The 14,861-nt window shown below is 46.2% G+C and overlaps 1 protein-coding gene across 1 annotated transcript; it reads left to right on the top strand.

Annotated features, from left to right (window-relative positions):
- The first annotated feature begins 2,967 nt into the window (after positions 1-2,967).
- LOC125520890 (AT-hook motif nuclear-localized protein 25-like) lies at positions 2,968-4,508 on the top strand. The gene has a single exon (XM_048685931.1). It carries the CDS (start codon positions 3,126-3,128, stop codon positions 4,095-4,097), a length of 972 nt encoding a protein of 323 aa, XP_048541888.1. The 5' UTR covers positions 2,968-3,125; the 3' UTR covers positions 4,098-4,508.
- The last annotated feature ends 10,353 nt before the right edge of the window (positions 4,509-14,861 follow it).

Below are 14,861 nucleotides of genomic sequence, written 5' to 3'. Positions count from 1 at the left end.
ATCGGTCAGACCGCATAACAACATACGTTGTTCCCTTTGTCATCGGTATTTTACTTGCCCGAGATTCGATCGTCGGTATCCAATATCTAGTTCAATCTCGTTGCCGGCAAGTCTCTTTACTCGTTCCGTAATACATCATCTCGCAACTAACTCATTAGTTGAAATGCTTGCAAGGCTTATGTGATGTGCATTACCGAGAGGGCCCAGAGATACCTCTCCGACAATTGGAGTGACAAATCCTAATCTCGAAATACACCAACCCAACATGTACCTTTGGAGACACCTGTAGAGCTCCTTTATAATCACCCAGTTACGTTGTGACGTTTGGTAGCACACAAAGTGTTCCTATGGCAAACGGGAGTTGCATAATCTCATAGTCATAGGAACATGTATAAGTCATGAAGAAAGCAATAGCAACATACTAAACGATCGGGTGCTAAGCTAATGGAATGGGTCATGTCAATCACATCATTCTCCTAATAATGTGATCCCGTTAATCAAATGACAACACATGTCTATGGTTAGGAAACATAACCATCTTTGATTAATGAGCTAGTCAAGTAGAGGCATACTGGTGACGTTTGGTTTGTCTATGTATTCACACAAGTATTATGTTTCCGGATAATACAATTCTAGCATGAATAATAAACATTTATCATGATATAAGGAAATAAAATAATAACATTATTATTGCCTCTAGGGCATATTTTCTTCACAAATACCATCGTCCTATATATCAATCTTTACCTCTCGACCATTTCGAGACTCCTCATCATGTCCGTGATCTCATATGGTACTCCGAACAATATTCGGTCACCAAATCACATAACTCATATAATACTATATCGTCATCGAACGTTAAGCGTGCGGACCCTACGGGTTTGAGAACTATGTAGACATGACCAAGACACCTCTCCGGTCAATAACCAATACCTAAACCTGGATGCCGATATTGGCTCCTAAATATTCTACGATGATCTTTATCGGTCGAACCGTTATGACAACATACGTAATTCCCTTTGTCCATCGATATGTTACTTGCCCGAGATTCGACCGTCGGTATCTTCATATCTAGTTCAATCTCGTTACCTGCAAGTTTATTTACTCGTTCCGTAATACATCACCTCGTGACTAACTCCTTAGTCATTTTCTTGCAGGCTTATGATGTGTATTACCGAGAGGGCCCAAAGATACCTCTCTGATACTCGAAGTGACAAATCCTAATCTCGATCTATGCCAACTCAACAAACACCTTCGGAGATACCTGTAGAGCATCTTTATAATCACCCAGTTACGTTGTGACGTTTGATAGCACATAAGGCATTCCTCTGGTATCCGGAAGTTGCATAATCTCATAGTCAAAGGAATATGTATTTGACATGAAAAAAGCAATATCAATAAAACTGAACGATCATTATGCTAAGCTAACGGATGGGTCTTGTCCATCACATCATTCTCCTAATGATGTGATCCCGTTATCAAATGACAATTCATGTCCATGGTTAGGAAACCTTAACCATCTTTGATCAACGAGCTAGTCAAGTAGGGGCTCACTAGGGACACGGTGTTTGTTTATGTATTCACACATGTATCTAGGTTTCCGATCAATACAATTCTAGTATGAATAATAAACCTTTATCATGAACAAGGAAATATAAAATAACAACTTTATTATTGCCTCTAGGGCATATTTCCTTCAGTCCAAACCCCTGATACCCATATTCATATCAAACCCAGTCAAAACGAAACCCCACATACCACTTTTTTTCTTTGAGAATCTTCTCCACATACCACTTAGATCTGTCAATGAAATTTAAAGTTTACATTTCAAATAGCGACTAATACATCTGATATTGATTTGCCTCTATCTTGAAAAACAATCAACAACTCAAAAATTAATTATGATTTGTAATTTTCCTTAGGAAGGAATGACAGCGGCCCTTGATAGCGTTGAATAAACCAATGCCGGCCCAAAAGCTCCATGTTAGAGCTGGGCTTGAGCCTCACTTTCTAGTTGTAGCCGACCTAAGAGCCTAAAAAAACCTAGCCGGCATGATTTAGGAGGGTTTTACATAAAAATAGGCAATTAGGTACTTAAAAGAGAGAGAAAATAGCCATGGCCGAAACTTTAACCTAATTCTCTTCGTCGGGCACGACGGTAGCATGACGGGGGGAGGAGATTGAGGGAAGGGTGGGGTGACAAGGCCGACGCGGGAGCGCCACTGGCCACGGGTGGTAGTGATCCAGCCGATGGTACATTCAATAGTTGGGGAAGAAGAAGAAGGCGAGAGCTGGAGGTTGAAGAAGCAATCTCGACAAGTCGACTGCCCAAATAGAATTTTTAGTCGACTTACCCCTAGCCAATCCCTTAACAATCTACAGGCTGCACTTTCAAGGGCTCATCCTCAACCAAATATGTTTACTGTTCATGATTTTCCATCTTTTTGGGGCGAATCAGGGGCTTTCTGGTACTTTTGTCAATAATCAAGTTCGTGTACAAGCGACTATGTTAATACTCTAGTTTAATTGCAGTGTCTTTGTTGAAGGCAGGAGATTTTGTATTCCAAAAATTATTTCCAAGAAGATGCATGCAGGAGATTTTATTGTAATTTCTAATTTGAGAAATTATTTTGTACACGCTCTATTCACTAATGTAAGACATTTGACAAACCATCTTACATTAGTGAACAGAGCTAGTAGTTTTTTCTTTTTTGGATCTTCGATCCAAAGCATTTTGCCTTAATGGTTTTTTCTAGAATCACCTTAATGGTTTTCATGCTTGAATAAAGTTACATGATTTAATCCTGATTTTTTTTTATTAATTTGTATTACCAAAATAGCCATTTCCATGGCTACGGGCTGGGCTTGGCATTTTGTTGTCGGCCTTTGCAAGGCCTGGCCTGAAACCCGGCCCTGCCCGCCCGGTCAATGCCCTGGTCTAGCGCTGAATATGTCCTCATCGGTGCCACTGTCTCGGCTCCAAACTCCACCGCCTACGGCCACGGTACACTATCGCTTTTGCTTGTGCGGCGTCGCGCCGCGCTGGCCAGAAATACCAGGCGGAGGCTCAAGAGATCAAGAAGCTGGCGGCGAGCAACGGGTGGGAGCGCGCCGATGGGAGCGCCATGGCCGGGATGGACCCTGGCGCCGGCGAGCCCCGGGGCGCGTCGCACTACCTCGACCTCCTCCTCGCGCAGCAGCAGCAGTCGACGCCGTTCTCCCCCATCGCGCATGTCAAGGCGGAGCATCACTCCATGGCGTCGCCGGTCAGGAGCCCCGCCTCCGGCGCCGGGGCCGGGCAACACGGGGGCGGCGCCGACCAGCAGCAGCCCTCCTCATCGGCCATGGTGCTGGCGGACGGCGGCGGGGGGCCCGCGCGGCCGATGCGGCGCCCGCGGGGGAGGCCGCCGGGGTCCAAGAACAAGCCCAAGCCGCCCATCATCGTGATGTGGGACAGCCCCAACGCGTTCCACTCCCACATCCTCGAGGTCGCCGACGGCGCCGACATCGTCGAGTGCCTAGCCGAGTACGCGCGCCGCCGCCGGCGCGGCGTCTGCGTGCTCAGCGGCGCCGGGGTCGTCACCAACGTCGCGCTTCGTCAGCCCGGCGCGCCGTCGTCGTCGTCGCCTGGCGGCCTCGTTGCCACCCTGCAGGGGCAGTTCGAGATCCTGTCGCTGACGGGCACGGTGCTGCCGCCGCCGGCACCCCCGGCTGCCAGCAGCCTCGCCGTGTACCTCGCCGGCTGGCAGGGGCAGGTCGTCGGCGGCAGCGTGGTCGGCCAGCTCGTCGCCGCGGGGCCCGTGTTCCTCATGGCCGCGTCGTTCGCCAATGCCGTCTACGAGCGCCTACCGCTGGAGGGGGAGGCAGAGGAGGCCGGCACGGCCACCGCAGCCACAGAGGCGCAGGGAGCAGCCGCAGCAGCGCAGTCCCCCGGCGCCTTACCGCAGCAGCCCGCGGCGTCGCAGTCGTCGGAGGTGACCGGAGGCGAGGCCGGTGGGCTTGGCTTGCCGTTGTGCAATCTTGAAGGGAATGTTGGGAGCTACCACTTGCCCGGACCCGGAGACAACTTGGGGAGCTGGAGCGGCGTCAGGCCATGATTGCTTCGACCATCTTCAAGCAAGGTCGTTCTTTAGCAATGGCGTCGCATCAGAATTACTAGGAGATCCGAAGAAACTGCAATCGATCACCGTGGGAAAGCATTTTGTCTACGGTACGTGTTGCAGGCTTTGCACTTGAGGCGATTTGTGGAGTATGCAATGCATGTAAAATTATGGGTGAAGACATTTTGTGGACTAGTTTTTTAGACTTTTAGTGCTCATGTCGGAAAAATCTCAGCGTCGCAAGAATTTATTTTGGATAGTTCAACAAGAATCCGGAAGAATGAAAAGGTTACGTCGATGTCCCGTTCTTTCTTCCGGTTTCATCCTGTAATATTTTTCATCACGAATCCGTGGCCTTTTTACAGCAACTTTTCTATGCAATGATGCTTCTTACTCTTACTTTAATTCTCAGTTCGACCTTCTACTAGTACTACCCCTCCCACAACAATTTAACAAAAATGAAAGCATGGTGATCACGCAACGCAAGGTGTCTTCCGGTCTTTGTTTTCCAATGCATGTGTCACTTGATCAGGACAACTCCACCGTGCGACCTCATTCTGTCCGGTCCCATCCGTTTGGGTAAAACAGACAAACGAGGCAGCCCAGCGCGTGACGGCCCAGATTCATCTGATCCGTTTTGTGTCCGGGCCGATCCATTTCGAGCGTATCTTTGTGTCGGGTTTGGATCGCCACGGATACCGAACGGACGCGCCACTCGTCCGCCTGGCGGGGCGGCCACCTACCTTCCATCCGCCAACATCAATGCGCACGGGTGGCCGGTCTCACCTGTCATCGGCCCAGTGGAAGGTCGCCGTCCTTCTTAAATGAGGAACCCGTGGACCGGTCGTCGTCCACACTGCCTCACTCCATCCCGCGGCCTCCTCGAAACCCGACAACGCTAAACCCTAGCCTTTCCTTGTCCTCGAGCTCGCCGGCCGGCCATCTCGAAGCCATGGGCTTCTGGAACCGTAAGGGGAAGCACGACCGCGAGGCCGGCTCCTCGTCGGGGCGCCGTGCCGGCTCCGTGAAGGAGGCCACATCACCAGCACGCCGGCCCCCCCGCGCCGCCCGCTTTCTCCATCGCCCCCACGTTCGCCGGCGAGCGCGACCGGCACTACATTCGCGCGTCGGTGTGCCGCCGTTATTGGGAGACGAGGACGCCGCTTCCCTGGAGCGACGTCCACCTCCCCAACAACTGGCACCTGTCCGCCAATCGTGTGCCGATCCCGGCGAGAGGTCGTGCGCGCCGTGAAGAGATCGAGCGCCGCTGCCGCCTCCTTCCCGATGACCTGTACTACGACGACAGGTACGCCCCGCCGTCGCCGTCGCCGTCGCCATCTCCACCACCACCTCCTCGCATGACAGAGGAAGAGGAGGCCCGTCTCATGGCGCGTGTGATGGAGGACTCTATGTACACGCACGATGAGCGGCAATGGGAGGGCCTGAAGGAGATGATGGCCCGCTCCGCCGCCGGCGAGGTAGCCATCCCCGAGCTGGAGATGGTAGCCGCGGAGGAGGCAATGGAGGAGGAGCCGGTGGCCGCGTTCCATCCGGGTCTGGTGGGCCAGGGGTGGGTCTGGTCCTGCACTGCACCGGAGATGGCCGCCGCCGTGGGCGTCAACTGGTGCGCCACTCCGCCGCGGTCACCGGAGCGGGAGGCGTCGCCACGGGAGGAGGTCGTGTAGGCACCTCCCGCCGTCCAGCCCGCCCCCGTCTACCACGCACCGTCGGCCCACCTCTGGACGCCGCCGGCCTACATGGACCTCGTCAGCGACGACGACGACGTCGGCGGCCACTGAAGACGGCGACGGCATCGATGGGCACGGGCAGGAGGGCGCTAGCTGCGGCCCTTTATTATTTTCCTTTTTATATTTAATCATGTCAAGTTAAACGTGAAACTGGGCCGTTTTGTGGCCATGAACCGTAACTTAAGTTTTAAGTTTTTTAAACTGCGTTTATTTATTTTTTAAAGTCATTTTATTAAGTTTTTATGTTTCTTTAAACACGTCTAATACGGACAAGATTTAGGGTGCAGCCGCGCGCTGGGCGCATCCGCGACCCATTGGACAGACGCGGACATGGGTGAATCCATTGCCGCCCCAAATGAACAAAATTCGGGCAAACCGGACGTCCGTTTGAGGTCGTGCGGTGGAGTTGGCCTCATGACATGGGCAATTGCCTGCTTCTGTTCAATTTTGCCAGTGTCGACTCTGGATTAAGGAGTGATCGGGTGAGGATTTTGAACCCTAGTTTAGGGTCTGCGACAATTTCAGGATTAGTACGATTTTCTACAGCGTGCTAGTCGTACGAGCCTACTCCACTTTGCAATCTAGCCTCCCCTGTAGAAAAAGAAGTAACTACAGTTATGTCCCTAGTCCTCTGTTTTGTCCGTCAGTAATGCCAGGTTGAGGTCTCCTAGATCCTTTTGGCAGCCCGGCGTGGCACGAGCTCCAGCCACGAAACTATGCCAGCCAGCGGGAGCCTAAATCAAATAGTGTACAAGTAATGTATTTCTAAATGCATTGGTCCATCTAGTATTTCTTCAAATGAAATCGATATTAATCAAATTTGAAGTAATCAAATTTGGAGGAGTACTTCATGGTACCAACATCACATGTTTTTGTCATCTGGCATTCGACGAAAGGTATGTTTGACTGCGCCCAAATCCTTGGTCCTTCTCGAGCATATCCTCGAGAGAAAAGATGGGCTCGGTGGCTGTTTCAGTCGATCTCCTCCTTTATTTCTTGGCAGTGCATGCGTGGCTGCGATCGCTGCTGCGGTTGTTCAGATAGAGCCAAAGGCTATACATGCGGTTATGGCTGTGCAGAGGGAAAGAGAGAGAGGGCGTACCATTTACTGTTGCTGCGGGAGGGGTAAAGATTCTAGCGATCTGCTGCTTCTGCCGCTCTTCTCCCGAGCAGTGCGATCCTGGAAATTTTGTTCGTGCTCGGTGCTGTTTCGTGTTCATCGGGAGAGATGCAGGAGGGGGCAGAGCACCGCTTTGGGACTCGTTCAGCTTTGCAACTTTTGATGCCATCGCACCTCCTTCTCTGGTCAAAGGTGTGCTCTCGGTCATCAGACTCAAACGTCACGAGGGAGAATATCATACTATGAAACCAACGTTCGGTGAAAATCGATAAAAACCGCATGATTTTTTTTTAAGTTTCAACAAAATCTCGATAATATACGGCATGTTCGGGTGACATCTCATAATGTGTTTCAATTTGAAATTTTTGCGTGATAATAAAACATCACGCTAACATCCCGTATTTTTTCCAGAATTATTTTTAGAAATTTTCAAATGTGATTTTCATGATTTTTCTTTGAATGTTAGTTTTCTATGATATCCCCCCAATGTCACGGAAGAATTTCATATGAAACCAAGACACGACTATGGGAGCGCGTAAGGGCAACTCCAACGCACGGCGCGGATTTGATCTGGTTTTTGTCTGTTTGGGTTGGCCATAGGGGCGGCGTCCGGCCTCGTCCATGTGTTTGCAGGCCAGTGTGCCTGACCGACCGATACATTTCATCCGCGCGGCCAGTATGCGTCCATATTTTTACGCACTTTTTTTGCATACAAATCTAAACATTGCCCAAAGTTTAAATCACATACTTTAAATCAAATAAAAATCTCGTAGTTTACAAACCAAATAAAAAAATCATAAATATATTAAAAAAGAAAAAGAGCTGTCACATCGATAGGTTGCCAAGGTGAGTCCATGTATGCTTAATCAAATCATTTTGAAGTTGAATGTTAGTTGTCCAATCACGCAGTTCATGATAAAATTGGGTGAATGATGCAAACGTTGCGGGTACTCCATGCTCAGTCACAATATTTTCATCCTGAAATTGGAACCCTTGGACGAAGATTTTGTCCTCACGTTCATCCTCTATGATCATGGTGTGCATGATCACACAAATAGTCATGACCTCCCATAATTTCTTGGTGCTTCAAATTCTGGCAGGTTACCGTACGATGGCCCGTCGAGATTGAAGCACACTAAAATCACCACTAGTGCAGAATCGGGCATTGTCATAGTTGGTCCTAGGTTTTATTCATAGGCATGAATGTTTTTGTTTTCTATCATGTTTCCCAACACGCCGGAGTAGCCACTTAGGCGGTTGTAATTGAGGATTGCGAGTTGCTTCAGTCGAAAGCTATTTCTTGCTTTAAGCGAGACGATAGCCTCCTCTCGCTGAAGATTTAGGGGAGTTGATGTGTATCCCCCGCAACGACCCTGATGTAGTGCGCGAGAGCTATTTCTTGCTTTCTCAAGGAATCTTGCTCCGTCGTATGAAATGAGTCAACCCATTTTCTTCTCCTCCACTTAAAAACAACAGAGAAAAAGGCAGGATACCGTACGATGGCCCGTCGAGATTGAAGCACACTAAAATCACCACTAGTGCAGAATCGGGCATTGTCATAGTGTGTCCTGGGTTTTATTCATAGGCACGAATGTTTTTGTTTTCTATTATGTTTCCCAACACACCGGAGTAGCCACATAGGCGGTTGTAATTGATGGATTGCGAGTTGCTTCAGTCGAAAGCTATTTCTTGCTTTAAGCGAGACGATAGCCTCCTCTCGCTGAAGATTTAGGGGAGTTGATGTGTATCCCCCGCAACGACCCTGATGTAGTGCGCGAGAGCTATTTCTTGCTTTCTCAAGGAATCTTGCTCCGTCGTATGAAATGAGTCAACCCATTTTCTTCTCCTCCACTTAAAAACAACAGAGAAAAAGGCAGGATACCGTACGATGGCCCGTCGAGATTGAAGCACACTAAAATCACCACTAGTGCAGAATCGGGCATTGTCATAGTGTGTCCTGGGTTTTATTCATAGGCACGAATGTTTTTGTTTTCTATTATGTTTCCCAACACACCGGAGTAGCCACATAGGCGGTTGTAATTGATGGATTGCGAGTTGCTTCAGTCGAAAGCTATTTCTTGCTTTAAGCGAGACGATAGCCTCCTCTCGCTGAAGATTTAGGGGAGTTGATGTGTATCCCCCGCAACGACCCTGATGTAGTGCGCGAGAGGCAAAATTGGCAAATTTGATCTTAAAACGAAAGTATTTCACAAACTAAACTGTTTTAAAAAATATTTCACACTGCTGACCCTTTTGTGCAGCGCCCAACAACAAGGCGCTTGTTGAAAATATGCCCTAGAGGCAATAATAAATTGGTTATTATTATATTTCCTTGTTCATGATAATTTTTTATTATCCATGCTAGAATTGTATTGATAGGAAACTCAGATACATGTGTGGATACATAGACAACACCATGTCCCTAGTAAGCCTCTAGTTGACTAGCTCGTTGATCAATAAATGGTTATGGTTTCCTGACCATGGACATTGGATGTCGTTGATAACGGAATCACATCATTAGGAGAATGATGTGATGGACAAGACCCAATCCTAAGCCTAGCACAAAGATCGTGTAGTTCGTATGCTAAAGCTTTTCTAATGTCAAGTATCATTTTCTTAGACCATGAGATTGTGCAACTCCCGGATACCGTAGGAGTGCTTTGGGTGTGCCAAACGTCACAACATAACTGGGTGGCTATAAAAGTACACTACAGGTATCTCCGAAAGTGTCTGTTGGGTTGGCACGAATCGAGACTGGGATTTGTCACTCCGTGTAAACGGAGAGGTATCTCTGGGCCCACTCGGTAGGACATCATCATAATGTGCACAATGTGACCAAGGAGTTGATCACGGGATGATGTGTTACGGAACGAGTAAAGAGACTTGCCAGTAACGAGATTGAACAAGGTATCGGAATACCGACGATCGAATCTCGGGCAAGTATCGTACCGCTAGACAAAGGGAATTATATACGGGATTGATTAAGTCCTTGACATCGTGGTTCATCCGATGAGATCATCGTGGAGCATGTGGGAGCCAACATGGGTATCCAGATCCCGCTGTTGGTTATTGACCGGAGAGTTGTCTCGGCCATGTCTGCATGACTCCCGAACCCGTAGGGTCTACACACTTAAGGTTCGATGACGCTAGGGTTATAGGGAATAGATATACGTGGTTACCGAATGTTGTTTGGAGTCTCGGATGAGATCCCGGACATCACGAGGAGTTCCGGAATGGTCCGGAGGTAAAGATTTATATGTGGGAAGTCCTGTTTTGGTCACCGGAAAAGTTTCGGGTGCTATCGATAACGTACCGGGACCACCGGGAGGGTCCCAGGGGTCCACCAGGTGGGGCTATCGAGCTGCGTGGGCCAAGTGTGAGAGGGGACCAGCCCCAGGTGGGCTGGTGCGCCCCCCCACCAGGGCCCAAGGCGAAGAGAGAAGGGAAAAGGGGGAAACCCTAGGCTCAGATGGGCCTAAGGCCCACCTAGTGGTGCGCCCCCCCTCTCTCCCCCCTTGGCCGCCCTCTAGATGGGATCTAGGGCTGGCCGCCACCCCTAGGGGTGGAAACCTAGGTGGGGGCGCAGCCCTTCCCTTTCCCCTATATATAGTGGGGGTTTTGGGCTGCCATACACACGAGAACATCTCCTTGGCGCAGCCCTACCCCTCTCCCTCCTCGTCTCTTGCGGTGCTTGGCGAAGCCCTGCTGGAGTACCACGCTCCTCCACCACCACCACGCCATCGTGCTGCTGCTGGACGAAGTCTTCCCCAACCTCTTCTTCTCCCCTTGCTGGATCAAGGCGTAGGAGACGTCACCGGACTGTACGTGTGTTGAACACGGAGGTGCCGTCCGTTCGGCACTAGGATCATAGGTGATTTGGATCACGACGAGTACGACTCCATCAACCCCGTTCACTTGAACGCTTCCGCTTAGCGATCTACAAGGGTATGTAGATGCACTCTCCTTCCCCTTGTTGCTAGATTACTCCATAGATTGATCTTGGTGATGCGTAGAAAATTTTGAATTTCTGCTACGTTCCCCAACAGCGCTGCACTCTACTGTGCAACTCCTTACAGCCAGGCGCTGCACAGTGTAGTGCAACTCCTTAGAGTTAGGCGCTGCACAGTGTGGCGCCTAAGTATTAGGCGTTGCACAGTAGAGTGCAGCGCCTTAATGTCAGGCGCTACACAGTGTGGCGCCTAAATGTTAGGCGTTGCACAGTAGAGTGCAGCGCCTTAATGTCAGGCGCTGCACATTAGAGATCAGCCGGATGAAATACTTTTAAGAACAGTTTAATTTGTGAAATAGTTTCAATCTAAGGTCAAATTTGTACGTTTTGCCTACGCAAGAGCTATTTCTTGCTTTTTCAAGGAATCATGCTCCGTCGTACGAAATGGGTCAACCCATTTTCTTCTCCTCCACTTAAAAACAACAGAGAAAAAGGTGGAGGACTCACGGATTGAATGCTAGTCTCCGGGATGATGCGCCTCGCTCCTGACCACTACGCTAGCATTGGGTTCTTGCTAAGTAGCTCGGCGCAAACATAGTTGAAGTGAAGATCTGGTTTTCAGCCAATTTTCTATATTTTTCCTGTTTTTCTTTTTTCTTTTTTTCTTTCCTTTTTCTTCTCAATTTTCTTCATTCTTTTTTGCACTTTGTTTTCTTTCTTTCTTTTTTATTTTATTTTATTTTTTCTTCTCTTTTTTTGTTTGGTTTTCTTTTTTCTTCTCCATTTTTTGTTTTTTTTTCTTATGTTTGTTTTTTTCACTCTACTTTTTTGTATATTTCAAAAAAAATATTAATAAATGATCAACATTTTTGTATACAAATGTTGAATAAGCAACTGAAAAATGTTGAATAAGCAACTGAAAAATGTTGAATAAGTATTTGAAACTTTTTTCAAATACTTGTTCAACATTTTTGATACTTATTCAACATTTTTTCAAATACTTGTTCAACATTTTTAATACTTATTCAACATTTTTCAAATACTCGCTCAACACTTTCTAATCTGTATTCAATATTTTTCAAATACTTGTTCAAATTTTTTAATACTTACTCAAAATTTGCAAATACTTGTTCAACAAAATTTAATACTTATTCAACATTTTTTCAAATGCTTGTGCAATATTTTTCAAATTTTTTTTAAAGATTTTTTTTGTATGCACAATATTTTAAAGTATGATGAACAGAAAACAGAATAATACGTAAATAATTTTTTGAGTAACTAATAAATAAATAACAGGTCGTGGCCTCCCGCGCTGCTGGGCCAGACCGTCTGGGGCTCACCCGGCGCGAGCGATCCCCCCTGCGCCCGATTGAGTTATCGCTCACAACATGGTGTGGGCTAGCCCGTTTGGTTTTCCCGTATTTTTGGGAAAACACAAAAAATTCAAAATGTATTTTTTCATAAATTTAAAACATATTTTGGGGATTCTGAACTTTATTTAATTTTTTAACTTGAAAAATAAATAATATAAAAAATATAAAAGGAAAAAAGAAAAGAAAACAGAAGACCAAGCATTTTCTAAATTTTTAGGTAAAACCCCCTAATATTTGGGTCAATCAACCTGCAGTACATCTGGAATAAATATTTTTCAAAATAATCATATCTTTTAAACCCCAACTCTAATTTCAACATGTTTTATATAAAATTTGATTAGAAAACTGTGTAGAATCTGAATATGATGTTATTTTTATCTATTAATTAATTAAACGAAATGCTATTTGAGGTGCAACCCAAATAATTGGCGCATGATCCGTCATTACTTCGTACAGGCATCGATTCGTATTGCAAATGAACGTGCAACACACATTGCTTTGTGCTACTTAGCAAGGACAGAGTGAGGGAAACGATAACACGAATCAATTACAATCCATAGGCATGTTGTACTTCCTGCAGCTTCTCTCTCTGTACATGTCCTATGATCGAAGACCCTACGTACGTAATCTTTTTGATGAAATTCGCACACGTACTTATCAATGGACTACACAATTCTTTTTATAGTGAATACACAAATAAATTTTGTAGCAAATACATACACTTATAAAACTTATGAACATCAGAAGTAGATGAAGATTTATTTTGAAAATATCCAAACAATTCTTGTGATAGTCATGGACGTTATTATTGGAATCGATATATAAGATCTTAATTTGTGTTTTATCCGCTGGCATGTGACGGTGTCACATATAGACTTTCTTAAATAGACTTAATTAATAGATGCGTCCTCCGTAATGTTGAACGACACCGACTGATTGCTATCTGAGCTTGGCCGTAGGTGCACGCCATCATTATTACGATTCAGAACCAAAGTTGAATCGAAATGAGAATAATTGCTTGGATAAAAAAATATTTACTTTCCCATTGCAACACACGGACATATTTGCTAATCAGTAATAAAAAAAATAAAAAATAAAAGAAAACCCTGTCCGAAAACGTTTCAAATCGGCTAGCTTGCAAGCGCGTGTAGCACGATTGATTTGTCTGCCCGTTGCTAGCGCTCGCAGCAGGCGATACACATCATCTGTGCATGACTTAACCGCGCTGCGCGTACCGGTTCGGCCATGCTAATATGAATTGGGTGAGGTGGCCAGCTGGTCTGCACCGTTAATCCCAGTGAATGGCTACAGTAGCCATTTCCTTTTTCTTACAGATCTGACCTATAATTTGCATTTGGGTTTACATAATACCCATTCAAATTCTGTTTAAACAATACGAATTCAAATTCTAAAAATTCAGAAACATGCACAAAGACAGTAGGGCTATTATAGTTTATAGGAAAATATTTCCAGACCCAACGCATGTTTGGAAATTCATTTCTGCAAATGGACTCGATATGGACCATTTAAATAATTCTATAATTAAATTAGGGTTTATAGAATAGCCAAATTTATCCCCAAACCCGAAAATGCATTGAAATCATGGCATGCTTATGAATGACATGCTCGCATCATAATTTGAAAATTTTGGGATGTGACATGATGCATTTGTCGGTGCTTCACGGAAACAATTAGAACATGTGGGCGAATAAATGTTTTTTTAGTTTAAGCTATGTTATTTTGAAACATGATGTCTGGATTGTAATATTTATATTTGAATTATTATTGCATTGTAGTATTTATTTTTGATTATTTTCAAGAAAGATGACTTGGAGAAAAAAAAGAGAAACAAATGAGTAGGCTATATTTATGGCTACCATTGAACGATCGGCACCGACTTGACAATCCATGGACATGTTGAGACGTGTTTGCAGACAAATAGAGGTGTACATTTGTAAGCCTTCAATGATGTTGGAAAAGAAAGGTGCGCTGTAAGACAGATTTGCGATGAGAGGGACTACTTGGAATGAAATAGGCGAGCGTGTCATCTTTTTTTTCTTTCTTTTAGAGCAAGTGCCATCTTGTGTTCTAATAATGCTGTTTGTGTGCCGAGTGGAAAACAAAATCGCACTCGTGTACAAGTGCAGGTGCAAACGGAACACGAACGTTCGGTCGAGAATTGGCCGGTGATTCTCGATTCGTGCACGTGTCACTTTAAAGACTGAATTGGGTTCAAGAATTCAAGTCACACTGTAAGACCACAGCGATCCACACGTTTGGGGCGTACGGAGATTTTCCATTGAAATTGACGAAAAACCACTATCACAATATCAAGTGATCGAGTGCCGGGCGTCCGGAGATTTCCATTGAAATTAACGGAAACATCACTATCAAATAAGGTGCATGCCAACAAAGATACACATGCATACCTACCCTGGCAGCCTGTAGCAAAATTTCCTGAGCCGGGTGCCGGTGCATGCACCAGGAAAGGAACCCGCAGGAGGATGCGAGATGTCGTGCAATGCTCGGGCACGCAACCCCCTCGCTCTATGTCGCCCTCTTAACAAGTAC

This window comes from Triticum urartu, chromosome 7 (genome assembly GCF_003073215.2).
Source record: "Triticum urartu cultivar G1812 chromosome 7, Tu2.1, whole genome shotgun sequence".
Classification (NCBI taxonomy): domain Eukaryota; kingdom Viridiplantae; phylum Streptophyta; class Magnoliopsida; order Poales; family Poaceae; genus Triticum; species Triticum urartu.
This window is presented reverse-complemented; position numbering and strand designations above follow the sequence as displayed.